General features: G+C 38.8%; 1 protein-coding gene across 2 annotated transcripts in view; it reads right to left on the bottom strand.

Annotated features, from left to right (window-relative positions):
- ACBD6 (acyl-CoA binding domain containing 6) overlaps positions 1-21466 on the bottom strand; it is a 138291-nt gene extending 116825 nt beyond the window's left edge. For both annotated transcript variants that reach the window (XM_063298457.1, XM_063298458.1), the window contains exons 1-3: positions 21113-21466; positions 16737-16801; positions 14474-14570 (exon numbers count right to left, since the gene is read on the bottom strand). In XM_063298457.1, coding sequence (XP_063154527.1) covers positions 14474-14570; positions 16737-16801; positions 21113-21379 — 429 coding nt within the window. In that variant the 5' untranslated portion in view covers positions 21380-21466. The remainder of the gene's footprint in view (positions 1-14473; positions 14571-16736; positions 16802-21112) is intronic.
- Between the last annotated feature and the right edge of the window lie 287 nt (positions 21467-21753).

Below are 21753 nucleotides of genomic sequence, written 5' to 3'. Positions count from 1 at the left end.
CAGCTCAATAACCCTACAATTAATATTCAGCCAGTCATATAACTATCAGAGTTTGGCAAGGCTAAAAATGGATTATAAAAATGTTACAGGGTTATAAGTAATTTTTGCCTGATTCTAGTAGTCTAATAGCAAATATTTCTATTTACAAAATGTAATGAGAACACAACTATTATTTATTGCTAATAAATTGGAATCTGTTGAGGTGAAATTCTAAGTAATTAACTTAAAGGTTTAAGATATACCTTAGATATACTTCCATATAGAACTACGTGGTATAGGAATGTTCTGAATCAGGGATAACCTTTCAGCAACCAAGAGCCACATTTTGCATTTTTCTTTCTTTCTTGTTTTATTCAATTTTGTGGCCACCCAACTGCTCAAGGACTGGATAGCTTCCAGATAAAAACAAAAACAATATACATAAACATAAGGGGAAAAAAAGAACCTGGCCAATTGAAAGAACAATACACAACAGCCACAGGCAAATGTAACTTAGCATAACTAAAAGGGGCTTCACACCCACCCTATCCCAAGGCTTGGGAGAACAACCAGGTTTTCAACAGTTCCCTAAATGTCATAAGGGTGGGAGCCACCTGAATTTTCAGCTACGGGTTGTGGTGGAAGGCCACAATACAAAGTGGGTACTTTGATACAAGATGAGCAGAAGCTGGGTAAAACACCCCAAACATCCAAAGTAAATAATTCTCCCAACAAAGCATTTTCACATTAATTACAAATAATAGTTGTCTTAAAGGGCAGTTGGTACAAACTGCACTGCCCAAAATTGGTTCTCCCTCTAGCTGTCTTTGTAACAATTCAGATCCTTCCCACTACCTGTCCCTCTTTCAAAGCTACTGTTGGTTTTATTTTGGAGCTCCATGCATATTATTACAATTCTGATAACAAACAGCAGAAGAGTCCTTGTAGAAAGTTTACTGAATGTAAATACACATATAGTATAGACTTACAGGAAAACTCTTTCATTTAAAAAATGTTTCAGAAAAATGTTGCCTTTTTTTCTACCTCTGGTTGGACCCTAGTCCCTCCCCATGAAGCAAACTGAGCTGATCACTAATTGTGTTTGACAGTCACAATTACACTTCAGACCCGAAATTGGTTAATTATGTGTAAGGTAATTGTTGTCACCTCTTGTTTACTAGTTAAAACCAATGCTAGGAATGTTGAAGGAAGAGAGGAAGCTGCACCTCTGAAATCAGGTGGTCCCAAAACTTCTGTCTTTAACATTAGAAAGCACAGGGCATAACAATACAGGGTGTGTCTTTGACAGAATAGCAAATGAGCCATGTAATGACAGCAAATAAAATGTTTTCTGCCTTTAGCTGAGCTTCATACCAGCATATTCTGAATGCCTGAAATATTATACTCTCCAGACACTATTAAGTGTTCTTCATAAAATCTGTCTTCATTTAAATGTATCTTGACATTTTTCAGAACATGATGTCAGTTTGCATCTAAACAAGTTCAAAAAAATGTTCTGCTTATTATATTCCTTTCTGTGATTCTAATGAAAAAAACAATTATAATTCAGTCACAAAGATCATTTCATATGTCAAAAACTTGCTGCTTTAATATTTTATTCTCAACAATACTTTAGGGCTTCATGAACAACTACAAAAGTGATGGGTGATGAATTTCAACTTGAAATATTTTTTAAAAATGGAAAGTCATCTATTGATTCAAAATGTTGGTTCATTTTACATAAAATGTAATCTATGCCATGAGATAAAGCTATGTTTCTTTACTGTGGTTCTAATTAATAGTAAGGCAACTATTCCTATTGAAACAATTGGCGGAAAAACAATTGGCATGCACGCTCTAGAATCCCACAGTGCCCTATAGTAATGGGATTTTTTCTTGAAACTCTTGTTTTCTTTACATTAGGCCTATCAATACATATTTCCATTTACTTTAGGCCACAGGATAGTATTATAGGACCATAAAAAGATATGCCAACAGCTCCCCCACAACACAATAAGCAAGGTAATAAGTAAAGTCATTTTGCCTCTCTTATAACCATGATATAGTTATGAACTTAAGTTTATACTTGTGCTCTCTAAGGTTCACTTCTCACCTTTCTCCATCAGCATTCTAGGTCTCGCTTCTGTCATTTCATCTCCAGAAGTTCCACTGTAAACCAAAGTGCCATCTGAGATCAGCACACAGAGAGAGGCTGCTTGGGAGCAATTTCATCAAATGCCCAAGTCACTTCTTGATTACACAGTGCAACCAAGCACTCAGTACAACTGCTCATAGAATTGCTGATAACCTTCACATGCCCCACCAGAAACTGTCTGGATTCATTATGTACCTTGGGCAGACCATCTTAATTGTTAAGTTCTTCCCACAGAGCTCATAAGTGTCAATCTCACCCAGGCCAGGAAGTGATCTGACCATGGCAGAGGACTATATGTAATTTCTCTGTATCCAGATCACTGCACAACTGCTCCAAGGCAAAGATAAAATCTAAAATGTGTCTGCCTACGTGTGTAAGGGCCAGACTTAATTGGAACAAGACCATGGTCATCATGGAGGCCAGAAACTCCTGAGTGTGAGGGCTATACTCACCGAACACCAACAGTGGAGGGCATTCCAACACCAGTCCAAAGACTAGGTCACGTTTAGGTCAAATAGGGATTCTGCTGGGCAGCAGGGTGACTGATATACCAACAGGAGTTTATTAATTTACATTTATAATGCGGTTAAGGCATCAGGCTATGAACTGGGAGACTGTGAATTCTAGTCCTGTCTTAGGCCAAAGCCAGCTGGGTGACCTTAGGCCAGGTATTCTCTCTCTGCCCTAGGAAGAAGGCAGCGGCAAGCCACTTCCAAAAATCTTGCCAAGAAAACTGCAGGGACTAGTCCAGCCAGTTACCAGGAGTCACATTAACTCAAAGGCAGAAAAAAAAAAACACCCCTGTCCATTTGGCAACAACTCTGAAACCCTAGTTTATCTTTCTGACTTAATGTAACATATACAAATTCACACCCCAACAACTCGGCAGCAGGATCCCTGAACACAGATATGGTGTGTATAATTAAGCTCACAATATACTTAGGCTGCATTGGGAAAGGAAATTGATTCAGGTGATAAACCTGCTATATGGTTATAGAAAGGAATTGTTGGTCTGAAGGTACATGACACGGAAATGATTCAAGTAACTGCTGCCACCCTGACAAGCATACAAACAAACAAACAAAAGGAGAACTAAACTCTTGTTCTAGGATGGTTAGCTAGGCAGTAACATAGGAGAAGAATGCTAGAAACCGCATGATGGAGTCTGTTCCCTCAAATAAAGAAAGCAAGTTACTGAACTCAAACCATCTTTTTTTTTTTCATTTTTATGTTTCTGTAGATATGGACAGGTATGTCTGTGCATCAATTATATTATAACTATATGCAAAATGTATGTCAGGGTGTGTTGAGGGTCCCAAATTAGATTCATCAACTCACAAACAAACAATTACAAGAAGACCCACTGCATTAACAAAACCAAGAGAGGTGTATTTCACTGATTAAGAAGCTGACCACGGTCATCCACAAAAGCCACCAATGCCATTTGTGCTTCATGACCAGGCTTGAATCCTAACTGACAAGGATCCAAATAATCCACTTGCTCTATGATCCTCTTCAGTTGATTCTCCTCTACCTTCTCATTAATGTTTCCTAGAAACAGATGGTTGAAAACTTGGCAAAAGTTGGCAAAACTCTGCTGGGCCCAAGGATGGCTTATTCAAGAAACAGCACATTACCACCTCCTCCAAATTAAGTAGCATTATCTCCTCCCTCAAAGAAACAATTACCTCTTGGATACAGCTGCTCACACCTACAAAGCTGCCTGAAGCTCAAGAATCCCAGTTTACATCACAAGACCATAACCACTGAGTCTACCCAACTGGTATCCAAACCAGAGTGGGTATATCCACCAAGAAATTACAAATCCATCCAATTTGCCTGCAGGTATGTTGCACCCATCTTCCCTTAAAAGGGTGAGGGTAATTTTGAACAGGGCTGCCAGGTGAGAATCTGTGGATGCAGTAAGCATGGCAATGAAAACCTGAGATGAGATCCAGCAGCTTGTGGAGGGGCACTGCTGATCATCTAGGGAGTTGGTACACCAAATGGGGTCCTAGCTTGCATCAGCAACAAAATTCCATGCACAAGCACTCACATCCAGTCACCCCCAAGGCAGTCCCCACATCACTGTAAGAATCTCCCACACATTTACCATAATCCTTCCTCCCTGACCTTGGCATCAGGCTGCTATAAGACCTGAGACACAGCTGGGCAGATTTCTGACAAGGTTACATCTCTATCACCACTAAGTCTGATACAGTAATACACATCATCACGTCTGCATTCTCACCTGTGTCCATACTACGGATAGGAGCAATCCTAGTGCATATTGTCCAGGCATTTACCAACAGCTGTTGAAGATCAGTTCCTGACAATTCAGCCAAATTGGCCCAGGACAGATCAGCTGATTTAGAAGATCAAAGATATGGAACCTTCTTCTCCTGTAATTGCCCCACCATACCTCCCTCTGCCCATCACAGTCCCAATCTGAATCCCCATTATGTTACTTCTAGAGAGTTCAAGCAGCCTCCACATCTCCCTAATTTGTTACTGTTCCACATATCTCACCCGAGCCATGTGTGGTCACTTCTGTGGGAAGTTGACATTCATTGTTACCATCATACTTAGATCCACACTCTCAGTCTACATAATTATCGTTACACAGAAGTTCAGAAATGATGTAAACTTGATTAGTCACTAAAAAGTGAATGATTATATCACTCACTATTTTGGATTTACTTCTGTAACAGTAAAGAACAAAAGTCATTAGCAGACAATGTACTAAGCTGCCATGAATCCTTCAAGGGCTAGTGGTGTAATGGGATGTGAGAATAACCTTGGGAGCAGGAGGAAGAGCTGCAGCCTAGATAATGGTCCAATAAACAAAATCTGAGTCCAAAGGAGGGATGGGGGTGGAGAAAGCATCTCAGAAGGGACCCACCCTAGTTCTCTGGAAAGCAAAGGCGGGGAGGAGGGAAGTGCTTTCAGACTTGCAAGGTTCTGTTACTGTAACCTTCCAAGAAAAGTAGTGTTAGCACTCCTGGTTTTGGTTTCCTGTCTGGACTATAGTACCTCAAAGGGCTGGCAAGTGGAGACTTGCTTGTATTTGTGATTAACCATAAATTCTGGTAACGTTTGTCTTCCAAATGCAATAATTATGATAATTGTTCATACATGTCAGGGCTGGGCAAGAAATGTGTGGCCTGAGTTAGGAAAACAAAGAGAAATCCCTTTCTTCAAGTCAAAATATTAGAACCAAAGGCCAGTCATGTTAGTCGGATCTGAAGCAGAAAATTCAACAAGCATCTCTATTTCCTGGTAGTAATAATTTTCCCACCCTTTCATTATCAACCGTATTTCTTCCCTTGGACAGCTGCTGGGATAAGGGTTGAATTATTCCATCTCACCACTCTGAGGCTTCAGGACTTTCCCCATAAACCTAGATATTGCAATCAAGTGGGTTGTTGTGATGGATCTTGGAGCTCAGGGAGGAGAGAGAACATTCCAGGGAGATAAACGTTCTCACAGCATTGAGAGGCCGACAAAGTTAGGCTGGCCCCGCCTTAGAGTTCCAGGAGTATTTTTCCCTTAGATCAGTTAGGGTACCTTTAGTCTGGCAAGAATCTGTATATGGTGGGAACAATAAAGAAACTAGATTGCAACTCTGGCTCAGCGTAGTTCTTGCCAGTTCCCCTGACAGTTGTGCTTAGTTCCAGCAAATATACTCTGCTCATAAACAGATGCTCCTTTTCTCTTTCAGGGATTACTTTTAGTATTAACAGAATTTTACTTCATAAGCCGGAATTGCATCTTCTGTATTGCTTAACAAAAACAGTCACAGAAGCTTCTTCATATTTGCATAAACATAAAATAGATTCATGTATCTTCAGGAGAAATTCTCTATTTACACTTATTTTAATTAAATAGCTCATGTCAATCTGTGAAGGAATCTGCCCTTGTATTCTTACAAATCCTTGGAGGAAGGAGTCTCTGCCCAAGCCCACAGGCATTCAATTTAAAACACCAACATGTATTTTAATAACACTAATTATTTTATGGGAGCAAAAAGTAAGACCTACCGGTGAGAAAAAAAAATTCATAGGCCAAGCCCTTTGTCATCTTCCTCTAAGGCCAAAGATCATGGGTTTCCCAAGAATCCTGGTCTCTCAGACATGACAAGAGCTGTTTAATACAATATGTAAATATACATGGGTGCATGTACTCACACACGTATTTTGAATGGGCAGCTGAACTACTATGAGCAGTGGCTGCTTTTAAGAACCTTAACTACAGTATTCCCTATTCTGTTTAGCTTCTTAGCTGCTACCAACAGGATTATGGTAATTAGAAGCACAGTAGGAGAGGGAGGCAGTAGCCATTTCTACTGCAGTATCTTTATCTATTCTTAGTTTAGATGTCTGCAAAAAGAAAAAATCTCCACCAACTTTTTGTTTTAGCTGACTGCCAGTAAAAGCTGTGTTCTGTTCCTTTTTCCATAATCTGTCCATTTATAAGGAGAAGGCAAGGTGGGTATCAACAAGTAGGAATAGATGAAAAAAGAAAATCAACTGGTGTTAATTATCAATGGAACTTCAGGGGTTATGCTTTAGGGCAGCACGGAAGCATAGCTGAAGGAGAAAATGAGACAGGATCCTGTTCCTCATAGCTTGTGGTGGAATTCCACAAGTTATGAGGAATTCGGGGCTGCCGCTGATTCCCAGGAAGGAGTAAATGCATTCCAAGCTGATAAGAGGACTTGGAGTTGGAAAGCCTTACCAGGGGCTCAAAGAGAGTCAGGGTAGCCCTGCCCTAGACTCTCCTGGGCTATTTCCCCGTAGGTTAGTTAGGATAGCTTTAGTCTGGCAAGTTTTCTGTCTATTCGGCGAGAACAATAAAGAACTAGAGTTGGAATGCACTCATTCAGCGTTGTTTCTTGATCCGGTCCCGACATAGCGACAGCATTGCAAACAATATTCCTGCAAGCATTAGAACACAGCTGGGCAGACACACGTCCATCTGGCTTTCTCTGCTTAGATTAAAATATGATGGCAGCCAGCTCTGCAGGAGCCCCCACACTTTCATCCAGATGACAGAGCAAGATGTCAGCAACTAGAGAGCATATGCCAACAAACAGGCACCCAATTTGTTTTTGGCCCAGTCAGTTGGGCTCCAGACTACTCCCCTCTTGGATCTACTACTTCAAATAAACAACCCAACTTGCATCATAAAGCTATTCCTTCTCCATGTGATTCTATGAGTTACCATTTTGTCTAAAAATGTGTTTAAAGTTATCCTGGTATTTTAAAATCATTCATGAAGATTATTCATATCATCTTGCATCATATATAGTAGGTGAGCCACAGCTTCAGTCTTTGACTGCAATAGTTTCACAGTGTTAAAGCAGCCATCCATTACATATTAATTATAAATGCAGTGGCAAATAAGACATGGGTGGATGCCACCTCAAACATGATCTTGAGAAATTTTTTAGTTGCTTTCAGGCAATCTTTCACAGTTCTTAAAAAATAATGAACCAAGATAATCATACTACAGTATAACCAAAAGGAAGGCAAGGAAGATAGCTGCATCATCAATTACATAAGTAGAGTCTATTTTTGACAGATAAAAGAAGTCAACCTACAAAAATTAGATGTTGTGATAAAAAAAAGTGATCCCAAACTGCTGTACCATACAAGTCTATCCAAGAAGCTAATTCAGGCCTACAACCCTGACTTATAATTTGATGTATGGAATGTCCAGATTGAATTAGTCTTTACAATGTCTCAAAAACGACTGCTGTACCGTTTCAAATAGGTACAAGATGAATTCTTTTGTCTACTGAAGTATCACATAGTCTATTAACAGTTACATAACAAATCGTTGTTTGTCTTCTTACATGACAAACCATAGTTCATGGTTTTGCTAGCTCAGCACTAGAGGAAAAGGCACTGCATATCTCCATTTAAGAGGGCATTCCCTGAAAAAGGTCAATTCAAACGGTGATACAGCATTTTCTGAACACGACTTTCAAACAAATTCATAGCACAGACTGAAAATAACGTTAGTTGGGTTCTTTTAAGCTTCAAAGCTGAATTTCTTGCTGTATAATAATAATTTTAAAAAATCTTGTAATGTGAAAAGAAATTCAAGGGAAAAAATATTGAGGTCTGGTAACTGAATGAGAAGAAAACATGAACTTCCAGAAAAGTCCTATGCTGCATGCATTTTTTAAATTATTTCATGTCACTTTCAAATTCCAGGAGCTAATGTGACAGTACTATATTTCAATCCATTGCTAAAATCAAAATGATTATGTCATAAATAAAGCAGAGGCAATAAATTTAAAGAGACATAAATTCAAAGAAAAAACAAATAGCTTACAAAAACAACAAAAATCAAACCACACTTGCAGTATTTTTTAAATAAAACCATTTAACTTTTCTCATTAACTAGAACCTATGGTTTGAGTGAATTTCAAAAGCAGAAATTGTTATACAGTACTATTCATATTTACAGGATCTTCAGATTTTTTAACTGCAATAGAAGAAAAATGCCACATACCAAAGTAGGAAGGAAGGAAGGAAAGACAGGTGGTCTTATAGGCACCAAAAGCCTTGCCAATGTTTACAGCACATGATATATGACACCATTTTATTTACCAGACTATGAGCTATTCACAAGGCAATTAATATCTTCAGATTAAAATGGCAATTAATATAATTCAGATTAGGTTTAAAAGAAGTAGTTGCTTGGTTCCTCCTGCCCCAAAAAAGCCCATTCAGGCAACACTGACAATTTAAACTTGTAACCACTATCAGTCAGTTTAATGATTTATCATCTGTATGAAAGCTATTCCTTGAATAGGATCTCTTACAAAACTTATATTTTAGCCACCTTGTATAATAAATATGTAGGGCACCCCACAATATGGATATAGAACATTTCACAAATGGGCATTGTTATCTTGAGTACCAACTTTCAGCATATACAGAGGGTATTATTCTGCACAAAACTTTTGCTTTCCTATCAACAGGGTTAAGCAAATTTACCTGCTTATCCAACACAAAGGAGTGTCTGTCTTAAGGTGCTTCTTAATGAAATATTATCACCAGCTAATAATTTAAACTGAAGCAAAGAGTTAAACTGGAAATCAGGTGGTTTTCTCTCATTCTCTTAGAACAAATTATATTAAAAATTGCCATCCTTTTTAATGTAAAATTTTGAGTATCTTTGTAAACTGCTCTAAATGCTAGGATTAAAGCATGAATTATATTTGAATAAGTTCCAGTTTAAGAGTAGATACTCATTTAAAAATTGAATGCAACAACGTGAACAGTTCCGTTCTATACCCTTCTGCTTGAAGGCAACACATGCTTAACTCAAGATACATACGTCTGCTCTGTAATTTGGGGAAAGGCATGTTCAGGTATCATCAACAATCCTCTCAGATGCTTTTCACAGCAGATCATGTCAAGTAATAATCAAATACTTTGTCAAGGGCCATTTCAACCTGTCCTAATAGCAATTTACTAACTGCTATTCATGACAGATATGAAAACAGAGATATGCAACAGCAACATTTTAATGCAATTCTGTCCAAATACAAGCTGTTATACATTACCTGATAATTTATACAAGAGAAAAGAACAGCTAACTGGGAAACCAGTACAGCCTTAGAATCTTTCCATGTTGTTTCAACAGTGCTTTTCGATGAAGAAACTGTATCTGTCCCATTAGGCATTAAAATATTTCCTATCCTTGCTTAGTGTACTCACAGAAGCAAATCCTTCTAAAGCTAAAATGACAATATGAAGCATTCTGTTCAATTTTTAATAAATTTCCTTTCAAATATAGTTCCACATATTTGATAGTGATTCTTATTATTTTAGTAATTAAAAAGAACTAATCTGTACAGTGTAATATCAAAGAAACAATAGTGTAAGTGGTTTTATAATGTTAATACAGCATGTTTTAAATAAAAAACTTGCCTTCATATAATTTATATAGTTGAGTATAAATATGAATACATTTAGGCTTTTGACTGATAAGCATTTAAGAGTACAAAAGGATCAGAAAACTAAAATATGCACGAACGTATACTGCATTACAATTTTAAGAGTATAGTTATTTATAAAAATAATAAAAGCGGGATAAAAATGAAATAAATAAATAAATAAACAACAGAGTAAAATCTTAAATCATTGTTTGGAGAAACAGAAAATTATACTCCATGAATATAACTATGCAAAGTTTATTTTAACGTATATAAGTAATCTTTCATACCACAATGGAAATGCACACACTGAAAACTTTAATGATTTGTGAAAGAATCTCTTTCCTTTACAAAACATATATAATTAATACTGTCTTTCTTATGCTGGCAAAATGAAAATGGAAAGCAAGGATATAATGCCACAGATAAATTAGGTCAAGGCCTGATTTATTTTTCCTTTGAACTTTTCTCAATTTACAGTAAAATCTAATCATATGTTTTCCTGACTGCTAATTGGGCAAGTTAATAATGCATCATCTTTTTAGTTTGCATAATCAAGGTAACGAGAGATCTGAGGTCTGATTTTGCTTACAGTGGTTTCTCATTAATGTTAAGTTCTCAGTTTAGAGATTCTGCAGTTCATCTGACTTCTCATATTTTATACCAAGAATATAGAGATAAGATCTCTATAAAATGTTATGTTGTAAATGTTTAACAAACACTTTTAATTCAACAGGATAATTTTGAGGACAATAATTCAATATTTGGGGGAAACTGGAATATCATCCATAATTTTCAATTTGGCTAAACTAGGTTGATTATGGTTTATTATATTATTTTTCAAAGGCTTTAAAGGATAGAACTAATGAGAAATTCTTTCCTTTGTAAAGGGAAGGAACTGCTAACTCCATGACAACAATATAATTTGTGCTAGTGAAACTACTTTTAAGGCTTTTCTGAAGCAGCAGAGATGTTGAAATGCAGACTATTATGTTATCTTGGATCTAGGGATTTAGTTGGGAAACACTGTGAGCCACTAAATAAATTGAGTCCATTCTATTTGCTACATCAATGGTTCTTTAAGTGTGGGGGTCCTTGAGACCCTTTCAGAAGGTCTATGGAGTCAAATAAATATTTTAAAGTTTCTTAGTTTTAATTTCTAATACATTAAATATTGATAGATATAACCCATATAAGCCACAGCTTTTGGGGGCCCTCAATCATTTTTAAGAATGTAAATGGGTCCTGAGACCAAAATGTTTGAGAACCCCTGTGTTCCGTGAACATGTTTCGCAGTTACACTGCTATAAAATGCAACACAGGTTCTCAGTGTTAATCATAACAAAAGTCATGCAGATGATAAAGAAACTGCTTTTCTTCTGTATCATACCTGAAGTGCAAGCAAATTATGAAATGATTTATCTGTCAAATGTAAAATATTTCAACAGCAAGAGACATTAGATCTTCATTCTTTCCAACAGCTGGCTGGTTAGTACTGCCCTCTGGAGGGTATTTTATAAAGGAAATATTTTTCAAGAACAAATATATATCCTAGACCTATTTCATGCCTGAAGTAGGTACGTTTTGATGACCACTTTATTATTTTTCAAGCCTGCTTTTTTTTAGGACCACAATGGCTACTTTCAGTATTCTCCTCACCTTAGATGCAGGCAGAATGTCACATATTTGTTCTCTAAGACTAGAGGCACTTAAAAAAAATGCATAAAAACAGAAAATTATCCACAAAACTATCAAGTGCAGAACAGCTATCACTACGAGATATTTTAAAATAGAAAGCAGTATATAAATGCTGTGAAGAAGATATAATATATATCCATAAAGCAATGTCAGATTTTTGAAATCTGGGGAATTGGGATAAGTATTTACAACAGGACACCACAAAGAAGTATAACTAAACCTTCGGCAGTGTAATTTCTGAAATGAGAACGAGCCTTTACATTTTCAGGAATTGCCAGATAAATGTCTCTAAAAACTCTAAAGCGAGGCACTAAGACAAAAGAATATAAAGGAGCAATGAAACAATATATATTTGCTTTAATTCCAAATCCAAGGATAAATAAGAAAAGGTTACAATTTTCATACCCTGTTTATGAGCTTCCAGGAGATGGTAGCTGCTTTGGAAATCAGACACTGGACTAGAAAGATCTTTGGCCTGATTAAGAAGAGCAATTATGCCCTCAATAGAAAGATGAATAAAAGAAAGGAAGTAATATTCCATTTATACAATTTAGTTGGCCGTATAATCTTTCAGCAGCCTGAATGAATACTTTGCTATGAAAAAGCCATCACGTTACTGTTTAAATTGACTTTTGTTCACTATTAGAATCAGAGCTCCCTCTTGTGGCAATTGGAAGCACTAGCTATAATGAAGAGCGTTGAAAAATCAGAATAAGAAATCATTTAAAAAGATAGCTTCTGGTTACCAAGTCCCCTTAGCTACACTCAATGTTGTCAGCACTGAAATAGAACTCTTAAGACATATATTGTTTTCAAATTATTTCATCTGTAACTGCAAAAAATGTTATGAAGGAATATTAGGCTAACTATTAAGTTTAGCCAGGGACGCGGTGGCGCTGCGGGTTAAACCGCTGAGCTGTCGATCGGAAGGTCGGCAGTTCGAAACCGCGCGGCGGGGTGAGCTCCTGTTGCTAGTCCCAGCTCCTGCTCACCTAGCAGTTCGAAAACATGCCAATGTGAGTAGATCAATAGGTACCGCTTCGGCGGGCAGGTAACAGCGTTCCGTGTCGTCATGCTGGCCACATGACCCGGAAGTGTCTACGGACAACGCCGGCTCTAAGGCTTAGAAACGGAGATGAGCACCGCCCCCTAGAGTTGGACACGACTGGACTTTATGTCAAGGGAAACCTTTACCTTTATTAAGTTTAGCTTGCAAGAACTACCAATCAATAAGATAGTAAGATTTAGCTTATCAATTAAGCAAAGTTCTTTGAACACACTAGTCTGCAAATATATCACCCAAATTACAACAAAATGGTACAGATGATCTTAAGCAGTTCCCCAAAGTCAAATGTGCTCACCCCTACTCTTCTTATTCTACTATTATTTACTTTTCCAAGGGCAGGGGAAGCGGAGAATTCTCTGGGCAGATGGAAAGGGGCTTTACTGATCACAGAAATTTCTGCTCTATAATAATATTCTGGGCTTTTCTCCCACTGATGGAAGAAGTTGTGCACAATCATGCTTCCCCCACCCCTTTTGGAAGAGTCTTCCTGTGTCTGTGACAAAGCTTCCTCCAAATCAAAAGGCTCTGATTCCTTCAGTAAGAAATGAAGAGAGATGAATGAAAAAGAAGTAGCACCTGTTGAGTGCTTCAAGTCAATTTTTCAGGAAAAGTTTTGAAGGGTTTTGTGTATTCAGTGTGCATACAGAGGGATATAAATTATTAATTTCATATATAATATTGCTGTAATTGTTGGAAAATTCTAAACTGGGCAATATGAAATATATTGCCTAAAGGTAGTTCAGGTTAGCATTTCCCCCTGCAATCACAGAAGGCATGTCTCCAGGGCCTCCTCAATCCTAGCAGGAGGGACGGGAAAAGCTGGGGTTGAGCACTGCACCTGAAGGAACCTCAGTGTTTCCAACCATTATCAAGATCCAAAATATAAAGTACAACAAAGGCAGAAAACTGAGATCTGATCTTAATCATGCCTAGCACAGTGATCACTAGTAGACTGAGAGACAAATACAAATAAATTAATGCTTTCAGATTCTCTAAATTTTCTTGAACATATACGGCTGATGAAGGAAACTTTTAAAATTCAGTCACTATCTTTGATTACTCATCAAAACCAATTAATGTTGCACTTCTTAACTGCCTAACTTCCAAGGCTGTAATTCTTTAGCTAGCCTTAAGCAAGTGAGTTTGAAGCCAAGAATTTTCAAGCTAGTCTGTCAAATAGAAATGTATATATTGCAACCTTCTAGGTGGAGATCCCTTTTGGCTTTGATTCCTGAAAGGTAACAAAAGGCATCCATTGAGTTCTTGATAAACCACAGTATATTGTCGATATGCTGTATTCAGCCTGGCAAATAACTAGCTGCTTTGATGTGTGTTAGTAAAGCATAACACTCTGAAGAAACAATAACAACCTAAGATTACATATTTTAAAAACCCACTTCTTTAAAATATCACAATGTTCATAGACATACAAAACCAAGAAGCCCCCATATGTATATTCATGTACATAAGTGATGGACAATTATGACTTTTCAGATGTCATTGGACTTCTAGCCCCTCCAACATGCCTAACAGTAAGAAATCAGGAGCTGTAGTCCAAAATCCTCTGGAGGCTACAGGTTCCTCATCACTGACATTTATAATGGTAACTTGTTTGACATACCTGTGGATTCCAAGTAGGGTCCAGTTTTTTCACAGTATCAATGTACTCTCTCATTGCCTGCTCAAGACTTGTCTCACCCAATGCTTTCCAAGCTTCCCTAAGACATAGATGGAATTGAAGAACCATTATTTAATAGAACATACATCAATTTCTATCTCCAATTTATTACCATAGGTCAGTTTTATACACTACATTAGCCAACTCATAAATGCATATAAAATCTAGACAGATCCGAATAGCTATATGCTTTCAATCTAAGCCTGTCTTCTGATAAATACAATGAGTCAGTTACACAGACCATCAAAACTATTTTGAATTTTTCCTAAAAGTAACTTGTTCTCCTCCCCAATTAACTCTCAAACTACACTGTAACATAGTTTCATGAAAGAGCTACTGATACTAGTCAGTAGCAACCTCACTTGCTTGCTTATTTATTTATTTTACAGCATTTAGGTATTGCCCTAAACTAAAAGACTCTGGACAGTGTACACAGCATAAAAAACATTAAAAACCCAACTATATTCATATAATTGGCCACCAACAATGTACCCTAAGGGCTAAAGGCCTGCTAAAATAAAGGGCCTTACAAAACATAACTAGGGAGGGTCCAACATGTTCCATAAACTGGGGGCTATTATGGAAAACACCTGACTCCTACTCCATATTCCTTTCAATTCAACCAGGAGAGGAATCTTGAGCAAGCCCACTCTCAGTGACTGGCAGGGCAGAAAGAATCGTATCTAGTAAGATAAAATATCATTAAAAAATCAAGGTTCAGGGAGAGTCAAGATTGTGAGCCAGTAAGCCAGTAAATGAGAGAGCTTAAGAGTTTTTCAAGGCAGTCTGTGAGCCCAAAGCCAAAAGATATTATACTGGGTCAGACTAGAATAGTGATATATCCAGGAAAACATTCTTACTTACAGGTTCCCATATAGGAATATAAAGAATTTTGTGTTAGAATTTTCTGAGCTAGGTTTTGGGGTTGAAAATATTCCATTACCATACTAGATTGTATCATCAGTGCAGGAGATGTGTGGAAGTAGATTTGTTGGGTTGGCAAGGGAGATAGATAGATAGATAGATAGATAGATAGATAGATAAGATAGATTAGATAGATAGATAGATAGATAGATAGATAGATAGATAGATAGATAGATGGGGAAAAAAGGCAAATAATGTTATTTCCAGTAACTGCCTCATTCTCTGCCTTTTAGAGTTCCCAGAAGCCAGCCCCGTCTGAGCTCAGCTAGTTGTCATCATGGTTTTTGGTTCCCAAAGAGGCTATTTCTCCCAGGAAGCCCAACCCTGCAATCTGCTAGTTTTCAACCCTTCAACCTTCTGTTCCTCCAACTGACAATGGTGACACTGGAGGCTGTGTGGATCAATCAGACTGGAACTGCAGAATTTGAAGATATCACAAGGGCTGGTTCCATTATCTGACCCAAGCCTTGGGTCATAAAAGGCAACCCCGGTTCTCATTCTTATCCCTAACATCTCGTCTCTGAGAAAGAACCAGGGTAGATCACCCTCCTCTCTTCAGATGCTACCCCATTAAGCCAGGGTTTTGACAGAATTGGTAGACTAGGTAAATACATATACATATGGTCAATTCAAACGGTGAACGCATGTAATACTCCTGCCTCCTATTTTCCCCACAACAACCCCCCTGTGAGGTGGGTTGGGCTGAGGGCTAAGAGAGGATGACCGGCCCAAAGTCACCCAGCCAGTTTTCATGCCTAAGGGAAGCCTTGAACTCACGGTCTCCTGGTTTCCAGGCCAGCACCTTAACCACTACCCCAAACTGGCTGTCTTAATACAGAGAAATAATGGAGAGAAAGGGGAATGGTGGGTCCAGAAGGCAAAGAAGAGTGTCTGGGAGGCAGTAGGCCCCTACAGAAATCTGTCTTTAAGTATGCAAGCCATCGTTCTGAAAATGATCTGCCTTTGTGTACACAAATCAAAACTCTGAGAACTCTGTTCCATTCTTCTTGGACAAGCCAGCTATCACACATGACCATTATATAATTAAAAAGAGAGACAACTTCTGCCTTCACTGAATTTAAGTTTTAAATAAGACAAGCTAATCAAATGGGGAATTCAGATCATTTCTATGAGAAACTGGAATTGAAAATATAATAACACATATGGATCTTAAGACCCTTTCAATAACTGCACAGTTTGAATATACAGCAATTTTGCATTTAGTTTTTTAGGAATTTGGGTGAAACTCAGAATCTAGAAATCATTCACTATTTTTACATACCATTTCTGCTTTCCTTCAAAATCAAAAAATCCAGGTTTGGGAATGTTGCAGCTACCGCATTTGACCTGAAGGAAAGATAGGACAGGGGACAATATTAAAGTACATGCTAAAGGGCAAAACAATAAAATATTGTTATGCTAGTTGACATGACCTATCTAACAACAAAAAAAAATCCTTTAGGTTTTTCTTTTGCCCTAAAAACATAAGAATTGCTTTTAAAAAAAAATTAAATCAAGTCCATAAAGCCCATCACTGCCTCTGATCAAATCTCTGGAAATTCATAACTGGGCATGATGTTGATGGAAATACTGCCTGTGAACACTGAAGTTCCCTTTATGAATCTCTCACAAAAGATGCATAGAGTTCTAAACTGTTAAGCATTATATAACGAAACTGGAAGAATGTAAAAGGCTATAGCAAATAAGTCTGAACTCAGAAGGCTGCAATAGTTGGCAACCCCATATGGAACTGCTTGCTTTGCAACACAGCATTCTTTTTACCTCATGTGTAGCAAGGTCAAACTGCCTTACCAATCTTCATAACACTGACAAGACCGATATACTGTACTATTTAACATCCTCTCTGTATCTAAAGAAGCTTTGATAGGTAGACTGGAAGTCCTCAAGCTATGCTGATTTACTCAAGGGCGAAGATGATAAATTTATTCAGGCTTTCCTATATTTAGAAAGTAAGAATCACACTGTTGCAATAACAAGGAAGAGTAATTTACTTGGTATCCATCATACAAATTTGTCAATGTTGTGATCTCTTCCCCCTGGAAAGCAGGCACCCCCACCTACAATTCGTGTCATCCCCTAGTTCAGGGTTTCCCAAACTGTGAGGTGTACTTCCTTTGGGGAGGTGCAGACAGAGTCCTCCCTTTTAGGTATACGTTGTTACAATACTGTAAATCCACCTTTCCCACCATTCATTCATTCATTCATTCAATTTCATCACTGCCCATCTCACTAAGAGAAACTCTGGGCAGTCTAAAATATTAGTTTCAAGTGAGTAACATGGTGGTGAAGGCACAAAATTTGCTTTTATATTTTTTATGTCTTTATTAAAAATAAAGTTTCATTGTATTGTTGCCAGTGTTCATTTTGGTGTTTGGATTTTTAGGGGAGGTATGTACATTAAGATTACACTGAAGGGAGGTGTGATGGTAAAAGGTTTAGGAACCCCTGCCCTATTTCCTTATTTAGATGATTGTAAACTAATTATCCAGTTAGCCTATCCGAATCTGGTGTAATCTATATAAGATCCATGTTAGTACAATGTCAGGGGTCTTAGATGTGTTTGCTGGGAACCGTGTGATCATTGTATTCTTTTCCTAGCTTAATAAAGAAAACCAGTGTAGACCTCTTCTATTGCTTTGGTTTTCTATAAGGCGAATTTTTCCACTACAGGTTATAATGAGAGAGATCTAGTCACAACATCTGAATTCTGATAAGTGTTCTACACAGCCTAGAATCATCACAGGGTACGTGCTACAAGTTGAAAATGACTGTGTGAAGTTTCACATGGGCGGAAGCTAAATCTTACCTCTAGAACTCTTCTTTTTATAGCATAGCAACCTCATACACTTGAATACTAGGCACCAGACAGAGGTGTCATGACATAAAACAGCTAAATCTTTTGTACCAGATACTATAGCTTGGGGTTGAATTTTTCAACAATGGTGAAAAATCAGAAGCAAATATGACCGAGTTTCTGCTAAGAACTCATATTTGAGCCTGCACAGTGGCAGTAAGAGCAGCAAGATGACACTATTCTCCATGTTTATTACTTCCAACCCAGCAGTCTTGTTTAGGGTTTCCCAGGCATTTTTTGGGAAAATGAGCAGAATGTAGTGCCTGCAGGAGTTTGAGAGTTTCCTGTCAAATAAAGTTGCTCATATCCAGTCTGGGCTTTATGCCAAATGGATAGAGTTCATGGTGATGAAATCAGTGTTTCTTTTGAGGTTGTGGAACCTCGGGAGCTAGACAGGGTTCTCTGTAGTTTAAGCTTGTCACCTGTGGGCGAGACCCTGGATATACATCCATCCTGGATTCTTCAGGTGAATACATGGGGTGGGAGTAGCAGTCTCCAGAAAATACTTAATTCTTATTTGAGGGAGGGGGTAATGCTGTCTGCTCTGAAGGGAGTAGTAACATGTTCTCTTTTGAAGAGGCAACCCTTGGACCAAGCTGTGTTTGACAACTAACAGACTCTGAGCAGGTAGCAGTACAATAAAACATACAGCACGAAACCAAATAAGTAAAAGATAACTTATAAAGAAGGCAATGAGATTGTTTGTTGCCTGGTCTATATCCCATAAACTTCACAAAGAGGAGAGGCCATCAAGTGGTCCTCTCTAGATGGGCAGAGTCTATCTCGGCAAGGCATGTATGTTTAGAATGCTCCTCTGAGATTGGCAAATATGTACATTTCATGATTGCAATACCAACCGATAATTTATTCAAGATGAAATGGCCTATCCAAGATTTAGTATTTCAGTTTTCAGTCTACAGTGCAAATCTTTTTGCACTTTCAACTGGAAATGAAATTCTGAAAAATAAACATATATATAAGAACTAGTCTTCTCTGGTCTCTGATAATTTATTTGTTTGGAACATTTATATGGCTGGCCAACTCAAACAATGAGACGCTGCATGGCATACAAAAAATTATACATACCACTAAGGCAAAATAAAACAATTCCATGTTGATCCAGGCTAAAATATATTTACTTCACCAACTTGGAACTCTACTCATTCTGACCCAAGCACTGGGGAAAACAGTAAGGCCTTAACTGTCTTTTTAAAAGCCTACAGGGTTGGGTCAACTGTATATGGGATTATAAATAAGCAGAATTTCCAATGAAGGACTGTAATTTGAATTAACTTTGCTACCAGTTACTTTTGAACATGTGGAGAGGGAGGGAGAGAGAAAGAGAATTGTGTGTTGCTAATAGATAAAATACAGTGCCTTCCAGATTTCAAGAAAGGAAAGATTTCATCAAATTATATAGATTCTAAACAAACTTGGATACTTCAAGCTTATGTACACACAATATACTAAAAACTGAGGAGCGGTTGTGATTTGAAGTGGTGTGCTAACTCAGCCATTGTGCTTTATAAACCATAGTTCATAGCTTCACATATTATTAATCTAGCCAATTAAGCCATGATTTAGCAAGTGATGTACATAGACTCTTAGGATGCAAAACTATATCTGAGTCATAAATAATTCATGAGTCAGTTGTTCCCAGTCGTTTGTCAATGCAGTTGCCAAACAAGATGTGCCTGGCTTTTTGTTAATGTGGTTGCTAAACTATTTGCTGAAGCAGGTAGGAATACAACAGATTACTGTAATGTGTTTCTATTAAGCAACTGCTACTTTTAAGGGAAACTACACTACATCAGTTATCCTGCTGCTGAACCACTGTCAAAGGCATTAGAACACTACTTGCAACCCTGTGCATGTGATTTTGCTCTTTTAAGAAGTTCTGTATTCCAGCTATGTTCAGTAAAGGTTCTGAAAATGCCACGTGTTATTTCTTTTTCCCTAAGGAGAGGCAGATGGCTCTCTTTCCTGACCTTAGTCTCACTCTCTTTTGCCTCTTCGTTATTAATTAGGTATGCAGAAAGTGAATAGATACATACCCAATTCCCCATCCCCTCCTGTTCAAACTCCTTCCCAGATCTAGACGCTTTGCTTGCCCAATACACTGAACCATAAATTAGCTTAACTTGTGCAAGGCCAAAGAGGTGTTGAGTAAATCATAATTAACCACCGACACAGGCATTTTGCAAACATAATCTTGGACTCCCCATATTTCTTTGACACAAAGAAACAAAATATTCCCACTTGTTTTTGTGTTTTAGACAGCAAACACTGGCTCAGTAGAGCCAGCCTGCTATTGGTACTATTGATGGAGAAGTTATCAACACCCCTTAGACCTTAGTGAGAGCCAGTGTAGTGGTTAAGGCATCAAGCTAGAGACCGGGAGATCGTGAGTTCCAAGTTCTACCTTGGACATAAAGCCAATTGGGTGACTTTGGGCCAGTCACTCTCTCTCAGCCCTACGAAGGAGGCAATGGCAAATCACTTCCGAAAAACCTTGCCAAGAAAACTGCAGGGACTCACTCAAAGTCGCGATCAATTCAACAGACACAACTCTCCCCCAACGAGTTAGATAGAACCTCCACCTTCAAAAGCAGTGTATCTTTTAGTAGCAGTTGAGTGGGGCAAAAAGGGGAGAGACTGCTCTCGTCCCCGGTTTGCAGGCTTCCCAGAAGCACCTGGCAGGCCGCTGTGCGCGACCAGGCAGCCCCTTCCTCTGATCCAACCAGGGCAGTTCGCGCCTCCATACCCCGAGGCGGCAGCCTCACCTGCTTATAGCGCGCGTACAAGTAGAGGAGCTGCTCCTTGCTGGCCGCAGCCACCAGCGTCGGGACGCGCTGCGCCGCCCTCTCGAACTGCTCCGTCAGGTTCAGCGGGGAGGACGAGCGGCTCTCCGACTCCGAACCCGGGCCTGGAGACTCCCCCAGCCCGCCCACCACCATCACGGCAGCGGCGGCCCGCTCCTCTTCTCCGGAGCTGCAGTCGTCGCCTCTGTCCGTTCTCCTCACGCCTTTAGCCGGGAACAGCGATGCCATGGCGCCCGCGCTCCCGCCCGGCCCGCACCCTCATTTCACGGTCTCCCTTCCTCCCCTCGAAGGAAGTGCTCGGCACCCGTGAACAGCTGCTCCCGCCAGGGACGAAGCCACGCCCCGTATCCCACGCGGATTCCCCCCCCAGAGGCCAAGTCCTGCGCATGCGGGAGGAGGAACACAGAGAGCTACGAAAAGGGTAGATCACCACGCGTGAGGAACTTCTCTCAGTTTTCTTAGAGTCTTTTGTTTCGTAGACGCAGAATCAGGGCGTTGCACTTTTCTCGTAACAGCTCTGCCTCTGAGGGGCTGTTGATGGAAGGTCCCTCGCATCTCCATAGTAAAAGCCTAATTGTAAAAATGAGGGAAAGTTCCATTTT

Source organism: Candoia aspera, chromosome 3 (genome assembly GCF_035149785.1).
Source record: "Candoia aspera isolate rCanAsp1 chromosome 3, rCanAsp1.hap2, whole genome shotgun sequence".
Lineage (NCBI taxonomy): Eukaryota > Metazoa > Chordata > Lepidosauria > Squamata > Boidae > Candoia > Candoia aspera.
This window is presented reverse-complemented; position numbering and strand designations above follow the sequence as displayed.